We start from the raw sequence: 14,302 nt of genomic DNA on the forward strand, positions 1-14,302 counted from the left end.
GTGGAAAGCCCTGTTGGTGGAGACTTTGGTCTCTTATTGTTACTATATGTCAGGCACTGTTCTAATATTAATAAAGACTCACATTAATATAGTGCTTTAAGTTATACAAAAACCCTGTAGGGTGTATGGGGCAGTGTGATTTGGTCCAAAGAATGCTGAGTTTGGAGAACGAGGACCTGAGTAGATCTAGACTCTGCCATTTACTACCTGCATGACCTTGGGCAAGCCACCTAACCTTTGGGCCTCAGTTTCTTCATCTATAAAATAGATGTTTGACTAGATAACCTTTAAAATCCCTTCTAGTTCTAAATCTCTGATCCTGTGAATATCTCCATTTTGCAGATGAAGAAATGGAGGCTCAGAGGTGCTCTCAACTTGCTTGTGGTCACAGAGCTAGCAAGTGCTACAGTCAGAATCTGGTTCCTACCTCAAGTAGGCTACATTCTTCTTCAGGCTCCTTCTTTGACTCTTTGTCCCCACCTGAGTCCTCCCCTTCTCTCCCACCCTCATTACTTTCCAGCCTCCTTTTAGGTATTGTTTAACTCCTCTGAATCTAAGCCCCTTGAGGGCAAGTACTGTCTTTCTGCTTGTATTGGTATTCCCAGTGCCTGGCACACAGTAAATGCTTAATAAATAGTTCTTGACTAGTTCAGCACTTTTCCCAATACTTCATACCAAGTGGTACTTTTCCGCCTCATTCCAACATAGGTCATACATTACTATCTAGAACATCACTCTTGAAACAACTAAAAAGGCTGCCACATACATGTTTAGATATTAATGAAGAATGGAATCGTGGAATTTTAAGATTTGTCTTCAAATGAAGGAAAAATCTCATACCTATAATTTCAGGTCTGTTAAAAAAAACCACTAGGGTAGGGAGGGGCTTTTAACTGCTTCTCATGTCAAGGTTTTGACCTGAACGTGACAAGGACAGACTCTTGAATTCTTAGGAGGGCATCTAGGAAGGTGAGGGGACTAAAGAAGTTATTTGAAGAATACTTGAAGGAATTGGCAATGGTTTGCTTGAAGAAGAAAGTCAAGGTGTGCAAGATAGTCATTTTCAGGTATGTGAAGAGCTATCACATAAACAAACAAAGAATTCTATTTGTTCAGTAGGCCTGTACAGGGTACCTCAGGGAGAGGTTATAAGGTAATTGGAGGGTAAATTAAGGGCATTGTGGGTCAGTAGGGAGAAAGGGGAAGAAAAATAAAGAAAAGTAGAGGGATAGAGAGGATACTAAAGGCAACCCTCACTGACTCTAGCCTAAGTTTAGCTCTGCACTAGAACTCATATTCTGATTTGCATTTTCAAGTTACCAAAGTATCTGTGTGTGTGTGTGTGTGTGTGTGTGTGTGTGTGTGATAACTCAAGAAAGGGAATTGGCAATGCTTCACTGGGGGAGTGAGTAAAAGTTGACAGGAGACCTGGGAAGGAGGATTTCTTGTGCCTTCTACTCCTCTTCACTCTTCCCTCCTGTCCTGGTTGTATGAAAAGTATCAAAGATGGTCAACTGATAGGGCAGTGAACAAGTGAAAGTAGTCCAACTGTCTTTAGATGGCAAATGCCCCATGATGTTCTAGGGTCTGAGTACTCTCTGGCTCCAAGATGGAGGTGGTAATGGGCACTGATTATCATTCAGTGTGCACACACACATTTTCCACTCTCATGTTCAAAAAGGTTTTGTTTTCGGGGTATTGTTTCTATTCCCGGGGTAACCTATAGTACAAACTATAAAAAAACTTAGAAATTAATTGTTTTGCTGTGGTTAGTGCTGGCTAAATCCTTAGAGGAGACCATGATTCAGCACTTGGCACAGTGCTTTGCTGTAGTAAACATTTAATAAATGCCAGCCTTCTGACCGACTGATTATTACCTGTTTGAACATCTAAAACCTAAAGAAACTCTAGGTGTAGCTGACAGCACTGCAAAGGATGGTTGGAAACTCTTCCAAAGCATGGACTATCTCTTATCCTTTGTATACCCACAGCTTGGCACAGTTCCTGACATACAGCAGGGGCTTAATAAATGTTTGTTGATTGAGAAAGCAGTTGGAATTGCATAATCTAGACCCCAGAAAGGAAGCTTCTTGAGGGCAGGAACTGTATTTTATTCATATCTCTATGTCTCTTAACACTTTTCTTAATACCAAGGACAGGTAAGCATTTAGTAACTAACCGGATGAATTTGATAAAATTTAAAAGCTTAACTATAGCAGATTCAGGGCTTCAAATACATGCAGGATTGGTGAAATGCAATTGGAGACTAGCCATTTTCTATCTCTATTCTGAGAAGAGTAAGAGAAGAGTTAATTCAATGTAAGGGAAGTTTAGATTGGATATAAGGACCCTCTTTAGAGTCAAGGTTGTTGGACACTGGAATGGTTCACCCAGACATGTTGTTTCCACAGATTGCCAGTAGCAGAACTAACATTCATGGCAGTGGGGGGAGTGGGGAGGACAGGGAATGAACAAAGGAGAGGAGAGTAGGATAGAGATAGTTCCAATGAGACAGCCTCTAATGATACTTTCTAGTCCTGTGGCTCTCTTTCTGGTGGTTATTTTCAGCCCATCAGAAAGTAGAGAAAAACCTGATGAAAATATTCACAGCAGAAATGCTCAGCTTCTCTTCATAACAGATAAACCAATTCAGTGATTTAAAGTTATTGATGACACACTCTGAATAAGTCCCCAATTCTGGCCACATACATCTTAAAGGCAAATATAACCCATGTTGATTCCCAGATCACCAGTGGAAAATCTAAGCTCCCAGCCTTGGCTCACAGCTCCTATGTTGGAATAAGGCAGACTTTCCCCCTGCGATTAGTTTAGCGTCTTTGAAAAGGGGTGAACTCTGGTATGAGCATGGGGAAGTTTTCAGGATTCTGTGATGTGGCTGAGCTAGTAATATTAAAGGCAAAAATCTCTGGGCTGTTTTGCTTTTATTTAAAAACAAAACCAAAAACCAAAATCATCATATTCCCCACTACCACGTAAAGCTGACCACATTCTCTGGGTATTGTTATTGACTTCTTGTGTGTCTAAAAGTCCACCCATAAATCAATTTGGCAGTCTCATGGGCTTTATTCCAGACAAGTTCTTGCTCCTTATGACAAAATAATAACACTTTGAAAAGACTGATGATAGAAGTTTTTGCCTCTCTCTCTCTTTATGATGGATGGAGGGATTTGATTCTAAGAAAAATTTGAAAAGAACACTTTCCTCTATTTTCTTCAAAACAACCTCCTTCTCGTATTTTAAATAGCTGAGAAAATAGAATAGACACACTTGAAATCAATCTCATTCTTAATAACTGAGTAAAAAAAACCCACATGCAGCCAAAAACAGCCAAAGGCTTAAACCAAACCCGGTTATGGAAGAATTAATTTTTGTTATTTCAAAATCAGACCTGTAAAGTGAGCAACATGATTGACTACAAGTGTAGAGGTAAGAATAAGGGGAAAATATTTTTATAAAAGGAGAAATCCTATAAATCCATTCCCTAAAGATAAAGGCAGTCCTCCTTTAAAAGGAAAATAAATTTTGGAAATGTGATAGATGATACCTCCAGAGTTTTTTTTTTCTATTACAGATATAAGACACAACCCAAGTCATAAAATAATGAAATTTTCCCAACATATTCCTATGCATTATTTTTGCCTACTCAATAATTCCCAACTGATTCTGAGAACCAGCCCTTCTGAGGAGTACAGACAGTTATCTAGGCCTTTGGGGTCTTGTACACCAAAACTCTAAGCTACCTTCTTTCATCCTCAGTTCTTCATTGTTCTAGCCCTCTGATCATCTGTAATTATGTCATCTGAAAAACATGACCTGGTTATATTTAGATTGTTTAATATAACAGTCTAATATGACAGAACTGGAAGAGATTTATTTGGTGTTTTAAATTCAGGATAATACTAAAAAGTAAAAATATAAAATTCCCCAAACAAGAATTGGAAGAGCTCTTATGGCCATCTGGTCTAGTTTGTATCTGACAAAGAATTTCCTTTCCCACACACCCAACAAATGGTCTTCTGGTCTTTGCTTGAGGACCTCTAGAGACAGGGAGCCCACGACCTCCAAGGAAGTCTATTCTGCTCTGGAATAGCTCCAATTATTAAGAAGTTTTCCCTTTTCTTCAAACCTAAATTTTCAACTTCTGCACATTGCTCATAGTTCTGATTGACCTTCCAGGGCCAAGCATACTAAGTCTAATGCCTTTTCCATGTGGCATCCCTGCAGAAACTTGAAGATGGTTCTCATGTTCCCCTAGAGTCATTTCTCATTCAGGCTAAACATTCCCTTCAACCTTCAATAAGTCCTGATATGGTATGAACCTGAGACCTTTCACCGTCCAAGCTTTGCCCTCGTCTAGATACCCTTTAGCTTAAAATCATGACTCCAAGCTATACACTGATTGAAACTACTGTTAGTTTCTTTGTTCAGAAGAAATTGCAATAGTCAACTTTCAATTATGCACACCAACAAAATGGTCCAGATAATTCAAAATAATGTATAATTAAAATATTATCGGTCATATGAATGTATTGCTAATTCCCTTTTGTTGTATAAATACCTTTTTACCCAATAATGTTTAATACCTTAAAAATAGTTGATGTTCCATGAACTCACACCAACTGATCATGGAGCCTGGTGACCCAGAAGTGTAATAGGCCTAACTCAGAGGAAAAGTAGATATTTTCCCAATTGCTTTTGATATAACTTGCATTTTTACCATATTCAGATGGGAAATAGCAGATGTGCCAATGTATTGACACTTTTAGAAACCCCATCTAAAGACCTAAGATCACGGGTTAGTTAGTGTCCTATAGTTAGTGTCCCATCTCCCACCCCACCACATACATAGTCACTCAACAGACGCATGTTGACGTTGGAGGTTATGGTGAACCTAATGGAGGTAGTTCCAGCATGAAAACCAATGCTAGGATTGAAAATCAGCTGGGGAAGAGCCAGACAGAGATATTCAAGAGTCAACAGTGCAGTGGTTCTTTAGAGTCTTAAACCTATACAGTTGACTTCATTCCCTAATACTCTACATCATGCAGATCTCTCCTTTCTCTGACATCTATCAGCATTTACAATCTGTACCATACTGTACTAGATTATTTGCTGTCTCTTGTGGTTTTCCAATAATTGAATGTATAATAATCTTATTTCTTCAACCAGATGCTAAATTTCTTCTGGCCTGGGGCAAGTTCTTACCATAACCACAGTGCTAGGCACATGGGAGGAAATCCATACTTGTTGACTTCATGATTAATCATATCACTGGGCCTTACTAGGCCCTAGGGGATTAGTTTTTATGTTTGACACTGATTCTGTAAAACAAACAAGCAAACCAAAAAAAAAAATCCCTATTCCATTTCATAAACCCATTTCCTGAAAAAGTTTTTCTACATCAGAAAAAACAAAGTGGGAATTTCACAATCATCTGGTGAATTTAACTGAAGCAGACAGCTGGCCTAGGTAATTTACATCTTTAAAAAAGTCTGCCTTTGGTTGTCTACTTAGATCAAAGTCTCCTGATGATCAAATCACCATTTCACTTTGCCCTGTACAGCTACAGCTTAAGGATTTAATTTATTTACGTAGAAAGCCTGAGATCTATAATGAAATCATCCCTTTCAGAGGACATGACTTTTTGGAAAGCTTACCTTGGAGAGATAGGCCCACAGAGGGCAGCACAACAATTTGTAATGATGTTTCCATAGCTGTAGGGATTATAATTTTCTTTACCTCTTTTATTTGACCAAGATCCTTTAATCTGAAAGACATGGAGAATTTATCACATAGGGTGTTTCTTTTATTGAAGTCACAGTTTAGGCAAACTGGCTTTCAGGGCATTGTTATAGATATTGCTAGACACTGCATAGATATTGCTATCTCTATAAGAGAAACCATGAAGTACACTTTTCCCAAACCTTGGAATCCTAAATTTTCAATTTTGAGCTAGTAAGTTAGGTAAGGTAGAAAGGGACTTTATAAAGAGCTTTCACCCTATATTCTTACCACATGACATTTTAAGGTAAAAAGAATATTGCATTTAGTGTTCTGAAGCAATCAATAGTTAAATAGATGACAAATAGAGTTGAGATAGCTCCCCAAAGTGATTAATGTATCTTTCAGGAAGTAATTTATATACTGGAAGAATTCTGGCTCAAAGTATTGTCCCAGTAGTCTGTTTTGTAACATCTGTCTAAGAATCACAAAGAAAGTCCATAGAATATACACAGGATTATAATTCCTGAATTAATGTATCATGTTTGAATTTTCAAAAGCTTATCTTACATCTCTATCAATTTTCACATGTCTTCTTTTAGGCTAACCTGGTAGATTCTGTTTAGCTATTTTTGTCATGTGTTTATAAATGCTTCTATAATAATTTTTTTTAAAGTTAGCGTTCAGGCTGGCTTGAGAAATATCATCCAAAATTACCTTTTAATGCCCTCATTGTAACATCTTTCAGGATTCTGAGAAAGATAAACTTGGATAAGAGGTTTAATTAAAAACAAGAACAAGACAATCCATCTCAGCATTTAGACAGAGGTATAGGACAGAGATGGTATTCACATTTTTATTCTGTGATGTCCCATTGCAGTAGCCTCCATTTAAACAGATGCAAATTTTTTTTTGTTTTTTTTTTTTTTTGTAATAGACCTCTGATTTCATTGACACAGGGCACTCTGAATGAGGAAATTCCATTGACCAATGTATAATGGCTCCTATTCCACAACCTCTAGTCTGAAAGAGTTGCCTAAACCATTGAGAGGGTAATGACTTTCCAAAGGTCACACAGCTAGTATGTACCAGAAGCAGGATTTGAACATAGGTCTTCCTGACTACAAGGATAACCTTTTTTCTAATTCTCTACACTTCTTCTGGGATGTAGTGTATCTCATAGAAAATGATTTTTAAATCATAAAGGCAACTCCTTCCCCTTCCCTTTGGTGCTCTGTATTAGGGGTCTTCTGGCCAGACCTTGGGATAAACTTACTTATACATGAGAACAAGATAATGTTTAGGGATTCAAACAAGTGAAATATAGGGAATAATGTAAAATGGTCCTTTTCTAATTCCTGTTTGGTTGAAAAGGAACAAAGTTTAAATGGCTTGTACTGTGTGACCCTGGGCAAGTCACTTAACCCTATTTACCTCAGTTTCCTCACCTGTAAAATGAGCTGGATAAAGACATGGCAAACTACAGTATCTTTGCCAAGAAAACCCCAAATGGGGTCATGAAGAGTTGGACACAACTGAAACTACTCAACAACGACCCCATAGAAGCAAAATCAAAAATCCCCTGTACTTCCCTACCTCAGTTTCTAATCAACATAAATAAACATGCACAGTTCCCATAAAGTCACTTACATCTTCATTTGTAGTTTGATTGGAGCTGATCAAATATGTGTGGAAACCTGAGAGACCAACGATAGACCAAACAGAAAAGAAACACACCACGGCTTCCAGCACAGTGATTTAAAGTCAAGGAAGTAAATTGGGAGGAAAAAAAGGAAAATTCACACAGCTTAAAATGTTATCTAAAAAATGAGCGCTTAAAAGTTTAACACCAACAAAGACTTTATGTATTTTTTCCACTGCAAAACTTTTGAGTCCATAATCATATTTATTATTTGGTCAAGAGCATCTTACTCAATACTGCTGATTTCTCCTTATGCCTGGATTAATACATCAGCCTCCTCTTGGACTTCAGGGTCTCTCTACTTCAGCACATCTTTCAAATATATCACTGCCAAACTAAAATAATTTTGATCATGTCACTCTCTTGCCCTAAATCTTTTACTAACTTACTACTTCCGACTATGTCAAGTGTAAATTCCTTTGCTTGGTTTTCAAGGCTGTTAATTTGATCCTATTCTTACATCTAACAATATTGGCATCTGACACTCACCCTTTGCTCCTCTCTGGCCAGCCTCTTCACTGTCCTGTAAGCATGCTATGCACACTTCTGCCTCTGTGACCTTATTCATGCTGTATCCCATGACCGAAATGCCCTCTCCTCTTTCCTCAATTTATTTCAAATCCTCCCTATCTTTCAAGATGCAAATCAAGCAAATCTTCATAAAGCCTCCCCTGATCATTTTGGACCTCATCTATTTCCCTCTCTGACCTACTATAACCATCTAGTCCTAGGCACTTACAGTAATGACAGTCTATATTATATCAGCTAGCACATAATCACATTGGGACTTGTCTCATTCATTGTGGCATCATCTTTGTTAGTTTTTTTCCTTTCTAACTAAAACTCCTTGAAGGTAGGAACTGGGCACTTGGCCTTGGAGGCAGGATTTCAATCCTTTGACCCCTCCATTTTATTTATTTCTCTTATATGTCTGTTCTACTTTCTCAACCTCCATTTGAACAATCAAAAAACACAGATAAAACTCTTATAAAAATATACATAGACCATCAAAAATCCCCATATTGACCATATCAAAAAAAATTTAAGTATCTCATTTTGCATTTTAGCCCATCATTCCCCACAGTGAACTAAAAAATAAAAATAAAACCCTTCTAACAAATATATATGTACCATATATATATATAAAATATAAATGTATATATAAATAACATATATATATAAAAATTCTCATTTTGACCATGTACAAAAATAATCATTTTGCATTTTAGTCCATCATTCCCCACATTAAACAACTAAAAGTAAAACCCTCATAACAAATATGTATATATGTGTGTATATATAATGTATAAATATAAAATATATATATTCTATATAAATAAAATATAAAATATATAAAAATTCTCACTTTGAACATATCCAAAAATAAAAATATACACCTCATTTTGCATTTTAAGTCCATCATTTCTCTAGCACGCCATGGATGCTATGTGCTTTGCCCACAGTTGTTTGATCTCTGTCTCAGTTTCCCTATCTGTAAGATGGGGATAATAATAGCACCTACCTGCCAAGATAGTTGTAAAGACAAAATGAGATAATATTTGTAAAGCTCTTTGCAAAGCTTAAAATGCTCTGTACAAGCCAGCTATCTTCATCATCATGATTTATCACTCCATGATTTACTCAACCCTGCCAATATTACTAACAGTACAACCATGAGCAAATTCCTTACTAACAATAACTCACATTGTTATAGCGCTTTGAGATTTATAAAGCACTTTCTTCCCAAGAGCCCAGTAAGACAGCTACTTCATGTATCAGATCCTCATTTTAAAGAAGTGGAAAGTGAGCCTCGGAGAGGTTAAATGGTTTGCCTAGGGTCATGAGGTGGTGAGCAGAACGGGGATCTGAACCCAAGTCTTTCCAAATTCCAAAACCAAAGCTCTTTTCATCATGTCTCCCTGGCCCTACCTCTTCGTCTCTGAGTTTCCTAACCTGTAAGATGAGGATAATCCTAATTGTACAATATGCTTCACAGGACTGTTGTGGGGACATACTCTGTGAAACTTAAAGCACGATATGAATGCTATTACTGTCATGCCTCTGCCCAGTACCCTAACAGGTAGCAGGTGCTCATTACATACTTACTGATTTTCTGAAAACTAATTGAACAACAAGAAAAGGATGACTGTTATTCCTTTCTCTTCAGAGGGCTTGCTGCCTGCCCTTCGGCCACAGGGACTTCTGATCCCCTTCAGTCATTTAGACCAACAACACTCGTGTCAACAACAAGAAGCACATAGTTTTGTGTTCCTGGCACTTTATATTTTCTGTTCCAGAACTAAATTTGGCACAGTCCCTCAATCATAGACTCTAAATTCTGCTCCCGAAATCTCATTTGTTCAGAGGCTAGTATCCATGGGTTCCTCCAAAGATCAGAGGCAGTGGCTATCTAAGGGAGGATCCTTATGCTAATTATAGTTGTATGCAAGGCTGGACCATGGCAATTGTGAAGCCAGCCAACTTTGTTCCCTGTCTGTCCTCTCCCTCGTTTGAATCTTGTCCTCATTTAGTGATCCCTTCCCTCTCATGAGGCACCCAGGGCTCTCTATTCCTCAGGTCTTTTCTGTTAGGAGCACAGTGTCTAGCTACCTTATTTTTATGGCGTTCCTCTTTTCCTTTCTCCTCCCAAGTCTATGCATTATTATCATTATTATTATTTTAGCCCACTGCATTATAAAAGAGGATGCTTGGAAGAAGAATCCTAAGGAATACATCTATAATGGTGGCATTTCAGACAGTGTAGTGCCAGGGTAGGGTATATATTTTTGGTCTGCATTGGGGCAGGTCCCAGAACTCTCTCATATAATAATTTTCTCTAAGATTACCTTCCATTTAAACTCTATATATCTTGTACGTACAATTTTTTTTTGTATCTTGTTTTCCTCATTAGGATGTGAGCTCCTTGCAGATGGGTACCATATTTTGGCCTCTGTTTGTATCCTTGGCACTTAGCACAATACCTGGCCCATAGTAAACATTTAATAAATGCTTAATGATTGACTACATAGGGGATAACTTAGTGATAGGGCTAGCTCTGAGAAGACCCTGTGAATCCTCATTGCCTGTCACTTCAGAGGAAGTCTAGCAATCCACAGGATGTGTCTGCAATGTGTAACCCAAAGGAGGAGAAGTCTGGTGTTCTCTGCAATACAAGTTAAATCAATAAAGAAATAGGACTGTAGTGTTTTGAAAAGACAGGAGGGCTCTTCTATCCCATAAGTGTTTAAAAATTCTGTTTCCCAGGGAAAATAATATACACCATGGGTCTGGAAGTTTAAAACTACAACATGCATCCTCATCAATAAATTATAGGCCAGAGAAAGTAAATATTCATGATTTCCTAATGTGTCTAAGGAGAGAAGCTATATATCAAGTTATAAAACATTACCATTGATTTTTTTCCCAGGGTTTGAGATTATTCATATTTAGTTCAGAAAAAGGAATAACTTACTCAATGAAATTTCATGTCTTGCTATACTGCTGTTAGCTGAGCATTACCAACATGGATGGGGGGAGGGGTAGTATACAAAGCAGTAAAGAGTAGAAAAGAATGATTGCTTGCTCTGTCAGCTCTCATTCAATATCAGGACACACAGATGGGAGCCATTATGTACTCTAATCTGGAACTTCACTTGTCTGGAAGTCAGTTCATCATTCAATTTTGTTGCTGTTGAGTTGTTTCAGCCCTGTCTGATTCTTCGTGACCCTATTTGGGGTTTTCTTGGCAAAGATATTGTAGTGGTTTGCCATTTCCTTCTCCAGTTTATTTTTACAGATAAGGAACTGAGGCAAACAGATGTAAGTGACTTGCCCAGGGTCACATAGCTAATAAGTGTCTGAGGATGGATTTAGGTCTTCCTAACTCAGGGCTGGTGCTCTATTCACTGTACCACATAGCCGTCCAATCAGTCAATAAGTACTTATTAAGCCCTTACTATGTGCTTGTGGCACTATGCTAAGTGCTGGGATACAAAGACAAAAGACAATAACTTCTCTCAAAAGGCTCCATTCTAATTGTGGAAACACTGTGCAAACAACTATGTACAAATATATGCTGGGTAAATTGAAGATAATCAACACAGGAAAGGTCCTAAGATTGAGGAGGACTGGGAAAGGCTTCTATGAGAAGGCAGGATTCTGTGTGGGACTTGAAGGAAGCCAGGGAACCCAAGTGGCAGAGATGACAGACAGTTTCAGGCAAGGGGCAGAGCTAATATGGAATCAGGAGATAAAATGTCTTCTATAAGAAACCGCAAGGAAATCAGTGTCATTGGATCTGATGAGTATATAGAAGAGTTTTAAGGTATAAGAAGACTAGAAAGGTAGGAGGGAGCTGGGTTCTGAACAGTTTCTAGCAAATTTAGATATCCAGAAGAGGGCAGAACCCAGAGGATTTTTTAAAAAAGCATCTCTGACAGTGAACCTTTGGCTGGCAAGCAGTGATTAAAATATCCATCAGACACAAAAGCCTGAAATTATACCTGAAACTTACCCCACCCTTGTATTTGTTATGCAAAATGAGAAATGGAGAATAAATAGGAAAAAGAAGAGGAGCAAGAAAGAAAATAAAAATAAATTGTATAAAACCAGAGTTGTAGATAGAAGAAGCACTGGCAGAGATCAGATATAGCAGCAGCAAAGATTGGAACCAGGGAAGGGGGAGGCAGCAGGAGACTGATGTCTTTGAGACAGTTTATCATTTAAGTCTCCATAATATCTCTTAAATCTATCTCCTCTTTACTCACATAGTTACCATCATAGCTCTCCATTGGTGTAGCATCGCCAATTTCCCAAGTGGTTTCTCTGTAAGTCTTTCCCTCATTCCAATCCATCTTCCACGTAGCTGCCAAACTGCTGGTCTAACTATCCCACCCCAACCCAATAACATCTTATGTTCCCTATTACTTCTAACATCAAATATAAAGTATTCTATTTGGCATTTAAATCTCTTCACAACCTGATGTCCCATTGTATCTTTTTCACCTTTATCACCCATTACTACCCTTGACATGCTCTAAAAAACCAGCTGTTCCTCACACACGACACTATCCCTCTCCTATCTCTATTTCTTTGCACTGCCTGGAATGGTTTCCCTCCTTACTTCCAACTCTTAGAATCTCTGGTTTGCTTTAAGACTTGGGCTACCTGCTTCCTCTGTAAATAGGCTTCTGTGTAAATAAATCAATCTGTGTAAATAAATAAATTAATTAAGTGCAAGCCAGGTACTGTACTAGGTGCTGGAGAGAAAAAGGAAACAGATCCTGCCCTTAAGGAGCATATTATTTTGACTCTGTGTGTGTGTGTGTGTGTGTGTGTGTGTATGGTTTTCTGTTTGTTCTGTTTCTTCTTTCACAACATGACTAATGTGGAAATGTTTACATAACTGCACATGTATAACCTCTATCTGACTGCTTGCCATCTTGGGGAGGAGGGATGGGAGGGAGGGAGAAAAAAACAAACTCAAAATCTTATAAAAATGAACATTGAAAACTGTCTTTACATGTAATTGTGAAATAAACACAAAAGAATTGTGGGAGAGGAGGCAGTAACAGCCGGGGGATAAGGACGGACCTCATGGAGAAGGTGGCACTTGAGTTGAGCTTTGAATGAAACTAGAGATGCAAAGAGGGGGAGGTAAGAAGAAAGACTGTCTCCCATTGCTACACGAGGGAACAACATGGGTAAAGGCAGAGAGATGAAGGATGGAATATCCCATGTGAATAACAGCAAGAAGGCCAGTGGAGTTTGAGAAAAGGGGTAATAAATAATAAAGCTAGAAAAGTAGGTTACAGCCAGGCTGAGAGGGGCTTTAAATGGCAAACAGAAGAGTTGGTGTTTTATCCTTGAAGAAATAGGGAGCCACTGGAGTTTATTGAATAGGGAAGGAAAATGGCTTTGGCAGTTGCAGGAGAATGGATTAGAGAGGAAAGGGATGGGATTAAGATTCTTCCATTTCTTAATCTTGAACCATGTTTTCCAATTTAATTATTTTTTTTTTGCCATACTCTCCTATGCCCATTTTTGCACTGGCACTGCCAGGCAGCAATATTTGTGCTGACTCAGTCTGGAGGACCTTATTAAATTTTTCATACCATTTCTCTACCTCTTCATCTTCTGTAATAAACATGGTTGCATGAGCTACAATTGCCTTCATCATAACTATGAGGCCTGAAGACAAAGTTATCCTGACAGAATAGCCACAGACTCAGGGTAGAAAATAAGACACATATTTTTGGGACATGACTAAGATGGGATTTTGTTTTGATCATGCATATTTATTACAAGAATTTTTTTCAAAGGGGTGGGGGAAGTGGTAGGGTGAAAAAGTAGATTTTTAATTAAAAATTAATTCAAATTTTCAAAATTGTCCTCATAGTGGTCCTTTTGCTCACGTTCAGTATGATCATTGGTTATTGGGGCAACTAGGTGACAGAGTGGATAGAGCATTGGGCCTGGAGTCAAGAAGACAAATTCAAATGTAGCCTCAGGCACTAACTGTAAGACCTTGGGCAAGTCACTTAACCTCTGACTCAGTTTCCTCAATTGTAAAATGGTGATAATATAGCACCCATCTCCCAGGGTTGTTGTGAAGAATGAATGAGATAATATTTGTAAAGCACTTTGTATAGTACCTGGCACATAGTAAGAATTATATAAATAGTAGTTATCATCATTATCATCTTTATTATTATTGCAAGGCAAGATGACTGAGTGTACCATAAACCAATTTTTTGTTAATTAAAAAAAACATTATTGGTTCTTACATGTGAAAACTATGGAAAATTCTCAGGGGAAAATAGCAATAATAGAAATCATAGCCTTTAGAATGGGCACTCA

The 14,302-nt window shown here is 38.0% G+C and overlaps 1 protein-coding gene across 3 annotated transcripts in view; it reads right to left on the reverse strand.

Moving 5' to 3' along the window:
• Nucleotides 1-14,302, reverse strand: part of ZDHHC14 (zinc finger DHHC-type palmitoyltransferase 14) — a 321,372-nt gene that overhangs the window by 22,868 nt on the left and 284,202 nt on the right. For all 3 annotated transcript variants that reach the window (XM_036768474.1, XM_036768473.1, XM_036768472.1), the window contains exons 6-7: nt 7,393-7,495; nt 5,679-5,788 (exon numbers count right to left, since the gene is read on the reverse strand). In XM_036768474.1, coding sequence (XP_036624369.1) covers nt 5,679-5,788; nt 7,393-7,495 — 213 coding nt within the window. The remainder of the gene's footprint in view (nt 1-5,678; nt 5,789-7,392; nt 7,496-14,302) is intronic.

Source organism: Trichosurus vulpecula, chromosome 7, assembly GCF_011100635.1.
Source record: "Trichosurus vulpecula isolate mTriVul1 chromosome 7, mTriVul1.pri, whole genome shotgun sequence".
NCBI classification, from domain to species: Eukaryota; Metazoa; Chordata; class Mammalia; order Diprotodontia; family Phalangeridae; genus Trichosurus; species Trichosurus vulpecula.